At 46.7% G+C, this 8,413-nt stretch overlaps 1 protein-coding gene across 1 annotated transcript; it reads right to left on the bottom strand.

The window, feature by feature from the left end:
• Positions 1–4,756: 4,756 nt before the first annotated feature.
• LOC135894831 (olfactory receptor 14A16-like) lies at positions 4,757–5,677 on the bottom strand. The gene has a single exon (XM_065422939.1). The coding sequence runs from the start codon at positions 5,675–5,677 to the stop codon at positions 4,757–4,759; it is 921 nt and encodes a 306-aa protein (XP_065279011.1).
• Positions 5,678–8,413: the final 2,736 nt, after the last annotated feature.

Here is an 8,413-nt window from a genome sequence, read left to right as displayed (position 1 = left end):
AAAGGAAATCTATGCCTTTTGCAGTGCCAATAATTTGGAGAGAGCCAACAGATCATACCAGCAATTGTTACTTCTGCATGGTGCCTCCAGTTGGGAAAGGTGTGTCAAAGAAGAAAAAGTGGACTGTGCATTATCCAAACATTCCATCAGCTATACGCCCAGTACCCCACGGAGAAGGACTGCCGGTTCCTGATGCACCAGAATCATTCTCACTTGAGTCAGACGAGGAAGAGGAAGAGGATGAAACTTCTGGTCCTGAACCATCAATGTCACAGGACCCACATTTTCTCCCATCCTCCTCCTCTGAATCACACCTCATAACACAAGGTGAACTGAATGACCTTGTCAGGGATTTGGAACTACCCAAGAGTAAGGCAGAGCTGTAGGGCTCCTGACTACAGCAGTGGAATCTCCTGGCAGGTGATGTTAGGGTTTCCATGTTCCGTGACCGTCAAAAGGATCTTGTCCCATTCTTCTGCATGGAAGGTGATCTTGTAGCATGCAACAACATCGATGGTGTGATGGCAGCCCTCAACATCGTTCACGATCCAGATGAGTGGAGACTGTTCATTGATTCATCGAAGACGAGTCTTAAAGCTGTTTTACTGCATAATGGCAATGTTTTGCCATCAATTCCAGTTGGTCATGCAGTCCATATGAAGGAAACCTATGACAACATGAAAGAACTTTTGAGGTGCATAAACTATGACCAACATCAGTGGCAGCTTTGTGGCGATTTGAAGGTTGTTGCTCTCTTGCTTGGTCTGCAGACTGGATACACAAAGTACTGCTGTTTTCTCTGCGAATGGGATAGTCCTGCAAGAGATTCCCACTACATCAAGAAAGATTGGCCACTCTGACAGTCATTGGAGCCTGGGAGGAAAAGTGTTCAGCATCCACCACTTGTTGAATCAAGGAAGATTTTGTTACCACCTTTACACATCAAGCTGGGTCTGATGAAGAACTTTGTCAAGGCCATTGACAAAACACAAGCAGCTTTCAAGTACCTCCGTGGAAAATTTCCAAGGTTAAGTGAAGCTAAGATAAAGGAAGGTGTCTTTGTTGGTCCTCAGATTCGTGAACTTCTTCGAGATGATGCATTTGACCATGCACTGCGTGGCAAGGAAAAGATGGCATGGAAAGCCTTCCAGTTAGTGGCAATGAATTTTCTCGGAAACAACAAAGCAGACAACTACAGGTTGTTGGTGGAAAACCTCCTCAAGGCATACAAAAGCCTTGGTTGCAACATGTCACTAAAGATACATTTTTTGCACTCTCATCTAGATTTTTTTCCACCGAACTGCGGAGCAGTGAGCGACGAGCACGGCGAGCGATTTCACCAGGACATTGCAACAATGGAGAAACGCTATCAGGGCAAATGGAGCCCATCAATGCTTGCAGACTATTGCTGGACAGTGACAAGAGATGCTCCATTTAATGAATACAAGAGACAAGCCAAGAAGCGCCGAGTAGACACTGAATAGGACTAAACTATGTACAGAATAGTTTTTTGCCTTTTGTTTCATAATAAATTTTATTTATATAACCCTTTTGCTGATTTTTAAAGTGTTACATAAACAGGACAGGTGAAATATTATCATGTAAAGCAACCATAAACACATGAAAAGACCTAGGTTTACAATTTATGATTAAAACTCTACTATCTACACAATATACATAGACATAAAATGTAAAAACTTAAATATCTTAGAAACAGTAGCCAATCAGTTGTTTTAATTGTCATATTTGAATTCAGCACATCAAAATACATAATAAATAGCACATTTTATCTCTGAAGCAGAAGACTTCTCAAAAATTGTAGACCAGTGTTATTTATACTGTTGTTGCTTAGCCCTGCCTAAGGGCCTGAGCTCTGACTCTGCATTGCCCCGCCCTGACCTAGGGCCTGGGCTCAACACTATTTGTACTGTTGTTGCTCAGCCCTGACTGTGGGCCTGAGCCCTGACCCACTGTTTCCCTGCCCTGGCCCAGGGCCTGGGCTCCCTACCATTTATACTGTTGTTGCTCAGCCCTGCCTTGGGGCCTGAGCTCTGACTCTGTATTGCCCTGCCCTGACCTAGAGCCTGGGCCTACTATTGATTGTACTGCTCCTGCTCAGCCCTGTCTGAGGGTCTGAGCCCCTGACTCATTGTTGCCCGCCCTGACTCGGGCCTGGGCTTACATTGTTTATTTCAGTTACCGCAAGGGCTGCCGAGGACAGACTAATTCCCCAAACAATAACTGTCTGTAGTGAGCTGGTGTGGCTCCCCGCCGCCCAGGAGAGGGTCGAGCCCCGGTTAACCCTTGTACAAGGGTAAAACTGATTTATTTGGGGTTTCGACCCCATTCAGAGTAGGGTACCTGAGTGTTGGAGACAGGAACACTTCTTAAGCTGTTTTCAGATAAGCCTGCAGCTTTTGGCGGATGTGGTTCAGACCTGGGTCTGTGTTTGTACCAGGCTAGCATGTCGGGCTCAAACCAGGCAAGGCACTAAAGTCCCATGCTGGCAGGGAAGACAGGCTCAGAAGTAGTCCAGTCACAACAGGTGGCAGTTCCCAAGGGGGTTTCTGTGATCGAACCCGTCAGATCTGGTATTCTGGGAGTGCCTCAGTGGCCAACCTTGTTGAGGGAAGAGCTGGGAAACATTTTTATAAGATATTGTCAGACTGTTTAACTCATCTAAAAACATAGTAGCATTTGTCATGAACAGGTTGAGGAAACCATTTCCCAATGACAAGTTACTTTGACCAGCTCTACCAACCTCAGCTGAGAGCAACACACACACCCCTGACCATGCCATGCATCTTTGGTCTCCAGGGTGTAGAGGGACTAGGAATGGGCATGTCTGAGATGATCCAGGAATCAACCTGCCCTCTTCTCCCTAAGGAGTCACTTAGGTCTCACTCCCGCTGCTGTTCTGCAGTAGCTTGGTAGGCAACATCAGCCTCTGATTAGTGCAGGAATAAGGTCCTCTGAAGTTCTCAGGGCACTTGCGCATATGCGAGGGTCACCATCTAATCTAGGCTGGCACCTGGGGGACTCAAGCAGAGACATCCAGAGTACAAGCTTCTACAGCTTGAGCTGAACAGCCAGGCTGCCGGACAGCCACGGGAAGAGCCCCCTATCCTCTAGGTGGGGCATAGATGGACCTCATAACACGCACTGCCCATGGGTGGTGTTTATACAGCGATACTGCGCGGCTGCAGAGGTCAAGGGCTTCATTTGATCTGGAATCACCTATCCCCAGCCAGGAGGACAGGGTGTCACAAACAGTTGTACCAATGAAACGCCATGGACTCTACTGGAGTTTATTCTCTGTGTGGCCCCTTCTCCTCTCCCCCATCTATGCACATTCAGAAAGTCACAGAGTTCAAGGCTTGAAGGGACGACCAGATGATCCAGTCTGACCTGCTGTATGCCAACACCACCCAGCATCTTCACACCAAACCCAACAACTGAAATTAGACTGAAGTGTCACAGCCCTTAGGACACTAGATGGTTCTGAGCCTGAGGCCCCCAAAATGGCAGGGAAATGATTGAGATACACCCAGAAAATCCTGGCAAGTGATCTGCACCACACGCTTCCGAGGAAAGTGACCCCCCAAAATGTCCCTGCCAATCTGACCAGGGGAGAAATTCCTTCCTGACACCCACATGATGATCAATTAGACACTAAGTATGTGGGCAAGAACCAGCCACCAAAGAACCAGAGAAAGAGAAAATGGCTCGGTGTAATCTCAGAATCCTGGCACATCCCGCCCAATGTCCCATCTCCAGCCCGGGCTGCCCAATGCTTCAGAGATTAAAAAAAAGCCTCCCAGAATACACTGGGTCGAGGGGAAGAATCCCTTCCTGACCCCTGCCAGGGGCCAGATGAAACCCTGAAGCATGAGCTTTTAGGAACATAAGACATATGATGCAAGTGAGCCCCAGGGATGCTGAGCCCTTCCTGCCATCAGCACAAGCAGCCCTGTCATACAGTCCCACTCAGACATGTATCCAGCTCTCTCTTCAAACTAATTCAGACATTTTCCCTCCACAATTCCTATTGGGAGGATGCTCCAGAACCTCGCCCAACTGGTGGTTAGAAACCTCCCTGTACTTTTTAGCAAGTCTCTCCATCTCTCACACACCTGAATGTACTCGTGAGCCAGACTGACACAGTCTGGCTCCTTGTCCCCCTCTAGTGGTTAGGCCACGAATGGTGGTATATAAGACAATGGACTCACTCCCCAGCTAGTGGCAATGGATATACAGCTCTATTGGAGGCAGTAGGTCAGATCCACAGATTCAGCAAATTGCTTTAGCACCACCAAAGTAAATGGAACATGTTGAGGATCTACCCCAGTTTTACACCAGTCTGACTCCTTTGGTTCCAGTGAAGCCACTCGTGATTTATACACACAAGCAAGACAACTTCCATCGTTGTTTCCAGTGGCCATGGAATAGGTGCAAGTGGCAAAGCAGTGTAATGGATATTGTTTTGGCACAGAATGAAAGTCTGATTCCTCTCTTGCACACAATTTACACCCATTTACTTCACAACTGGACCAGATTTTCTACTGGTGTAAATCACCCCAGCGGCAGTGACATCCACGGAGTTAATCTAGATTTGCATTGGTGCAACTAGGTCAAAATCAGACGTGTTTGTGTGCAAGCTGTGTGGTTATGAAAATAACTGACATTAATGAATACCTAAAGATACTACATAAGCAAACTTTAATTAGACAAAGACAGAAAATTAATTCTTGGTGAATTACCTACACCCAGTCAGTCTCTTCAGGGCAGCTTTGATCTCTTTGTTCCTCATGCTGTAGATAATTGGATTCACGATTGGTGGCAATACGGAATAAAGAACAGCCACCACAAGATCCAGAGCACATGTGGAGCTGGAGGTGTGTTTCATATAGGCAAAGATGCAAGTGCAAACAAACAAGGAGACCACAGTGAGGTGAGGAAGGCAGGTGGAGAAGGCTTTATGCCGGCCCTGCTCAGAGGGGATTCTCAGCACTGATTTGAAGATCTGAACATATGACACAATCATAAAAACAAAGCAGCCTAAGACTAAACACGCACTAAATGCAATAACCCCAACTTCACCCAGATATGAGTCAGAGCAGGCGAGCTTGAGTAGCTGGGGGATTTCACAGAAGAACTGATCCACCATGTTGCCTCCACAGAAGGTCAATGCAAACGTGTTCCCGGTGTGCAGCACAGAGTAGAGAATCCCACTGATCCAGGCACCAGTTGCCATTTGGACACAAGCTCTCCTGTTCATCATTGTGTCATAGTGCAGTGGTTGGCAGATGGCAACATATCGGTCGTACGCCATGATGATGAGAAGGGAAAAATCGGCTGTCACAAAGGAGAGGAGGAAAAAGACTTGGGCAATACATCCAGCATAGGAAATGGACCTGGTGTTCATGAGGGAGTTGGCCATGGATTTGGGGACGGTGACAGAGATGAAGCCAAGGTCTACGATGGACAGATTCATCAGGAAAAAGTACATGGGGATGTGAAGGTGGTGGTCGAAAGCGATGGCCATGAAGATAAGAAGATTCCCCACCAGGGCTGCCAAGTACATCACTAGAAACCCCACAAAGTGCAAAATCTGCAGCTCCCGAACATCAGAGAATCCCAGGAGAAGGAACTCGGTCATGGTGGTTCGGTTGGACATTTTCTTTCTCAGGACATCGTGTGATGGCTGCAGAGGGAGGGACAAGAGCAAGGGCCAGGATTAGATCAGTAAAATAACTCTCCTTTTGTGAAAACCACCTTAATTTCCTTGAGTCAGACCCTTAGCTTGTGAAGATTGGTGTAATATGGGAATGAGGATGGGGAAAACAATTCCACTGACTCCAATGGAGTTACTCCTGATTTACACTGGAGTGAGAGAAAGTAGAATCAGCTCAATGGACTCCACAGCGGTTACTCTTAATTTACACCAGGGTGATGAAGTGGAGAAATTGGAACAATTGCTTTTGAGAAATTTGTATACCTCTGTTACCCAGAGGTGGGTGAACTCTGGATAACGGTGTATAAATGTTACTATCCTCAGTTTACTGAGGGGAATCGGGTGTCTGTCTGGCCAGATTCTGCTGTCAGGGGCACTGCTGTGAATGTGGGGTAATTTCACTGCATGCCATGGAATTACTCCCCATTTATACTGCTCTAAATGGGAGCAGCATCTCTCATGGAGGTGACCAAACCCAGCCATAATTATGCTGTAAACTCAAGTCATGAATACGGCTCAAGAGTTCCGGTGCTTCGTCCCCCATTCTAGCCAGATTTCCATGCTCGCTGCGAGAGACCGACATTCCAGCTCCCCTCCTGCTTCTCTAATCACTCACCTAAACTCCCTTCCAGAGCTTGGAAGGGAACCCAGGAGTCCTGACTCCCAGTTTGCCCCCTGCTCTAACCCACTAAATGCAACACGCCTCCCGGAGCTGGAAATACAGGACAGGAGTTCTTGCTCTACCCACTGGACTCACCTCTCTCCCAGAGCTAGGAACACAAGTGAGGTGTCATGACTCCCAGTTCATTCCTCTAATGACTACGTCAGACTGCATCTCAGCCTCTGTCCCAGTGACTCTCCACTGCTATCAGGAATGACTGCTGTGAGTGACAATGGAGAGTCATTGGGCCAGGGTAGGGGCCTGAGAGTGATTCTCCAGCGTGTTACTTGGGGCACTCACCTGGTGTCTGGTAGAGCCAAGTTCAAGTCCCTGTTCCAATGACTATTTAATTATTGATAGAAAATGGAGCAGCTACAACAGGAGTAGGGTGACCAGATGTTCCGATTTTATACGGACAGTCCTGCTTTTTGGGTCTTTTTCTTATATAGGCTCCTAGTACCCCCAACCCACTGTCCCTATTTTTGACACTTTTTGTCTGTTCACCTTAAGCAGGAGAGACTGAGACAGTCTCATTTCAGAACAGCCCGTAGCCCAGCAGCACAGGCACTGTCCTGTAAAGTGGGAATTCAAATCACTTCTTATCATCAGTCAGAGAGAGGAATTGAACCTGAGCCTGTCACAGGACAGCCGAGTGCCCTAACCACTCAGCTTCAAGTTATGAGGGCGGTCTGTCCCAAAGTCCTTATGATAGGCACAAATAGAACCCCCCAGTTCTGGCTCCTCTACACACTGGGCTGAATTTCCTCCCAGGGTCACATATAAAACTCAGGAGTCCTGGCTCTCAGTCCTTGCTACTCTTACCCACTTGACCCCACTCCGTTTCCAGAGCTGGGGATTGAATCCAGGCTCCTCGTCCCCACTAGGGCTAACCCACTTGACTCAACTACCTTTGCAGCAATCTAATAGACAGATGAAACAATAAACTGAGAACTAGACACAAACTGATGCTAGATAGGTAGATAGATAGTTTGATAGATCTAACAAAAAACTAACAGAGAGACACAAGTAAGAAAAGAACCAATACAGAGAGTGAGAGAGAAAAACAGAACGAACCCAAACTAACAGGTAGATAGAGAAGTATAAACAAACTAATATAGAGAGAAAAGTATAAACAGACAGATAGACAGAAATAACAAGAAACTAATGTATACAGAGAGAAAAGCAACAATGAGCCGATAGTGTTTGTTACAATTTTTGGACAATTTTAATGTAAACCCTCGATCCATTCTAAAATGTATGTGTGTCAATTTGATCAATTCCCCCACTCCCAATAGAATGAAACTGAGGCACGAATATTCTGCCCCCTCTTTCCTAAGGTAGATGCTTTGGACTGCCTCAGTTTCCCATGCCCAAATTGAGCTAAGAGTGAAAGTATGAAAAAAATCTATTGGCACTTTCCATTTCGTCCATAAAGTGCCACTCTGTGATCCCCAAATATATTTCATTGCAAGAGCAAACTTACGGTGCCGGTGTGTGTGGAATCCTCCCAGACTGAGATGTCTTTTCTCCTCCAGCTACAGACTGCAGTTGGTTACCCCTCTCTCTCTAGCCCCATGCACACCCCTCTATCGATCAATCTCTCTATCTAATGCCCTATCACTGTATTATGAGAGGCTGTTCCCTCCTCATACTGAGGCTGAGCTGCTGCAAATACAGTGAGATCTGTGCTCTCTGCAGATGAGCTGTGTGTCAAAACCGTTGGTGCTGCAGGAATCCATATATGTTTTCAAAGGGCTTGTGGGACTCAGTCCCTGGAGTCCTCAACAGCCCAGAGGCAACAATTAATTTCTCTGGCCCTTTATTTCTCTAAAGAGTTTCCAGAAACTAAGATAATCACAATTAAAATTAGGCAGCAGCGTCTGGAGGAAAGATTGTGAGGCAAACACTAAGGGCACACAGGACTGTACTCCAGACTTCTGGCATCAATTCCTAGCCCTGCCGCTGACCTGCTGTGTTACATTGGGAAAGTCATTCCCTGGGGCTGTCTTTTCCCTCCC

This window comes from Emys orbicularis, assembly GCF_028017835.1.
Source record: "Emys orbicularis isolate rEmyOrb1 chromosome 13 unlocalized genomic scaffold, rEmyOrb1.hap1 SUPER_13_unloc_1, whole genome shotgun sequence".
Lineage (NCBI taxonomy): Eukaryota > Metazoa > Chordata > Testudines > Emydidae > Emys > Emys orbicularis.
The sequence above is the reverse complement of the archived record's forward strand: the minus strand, read 5'-3'. Positions and strand labels throughout refer to the sequence as shown.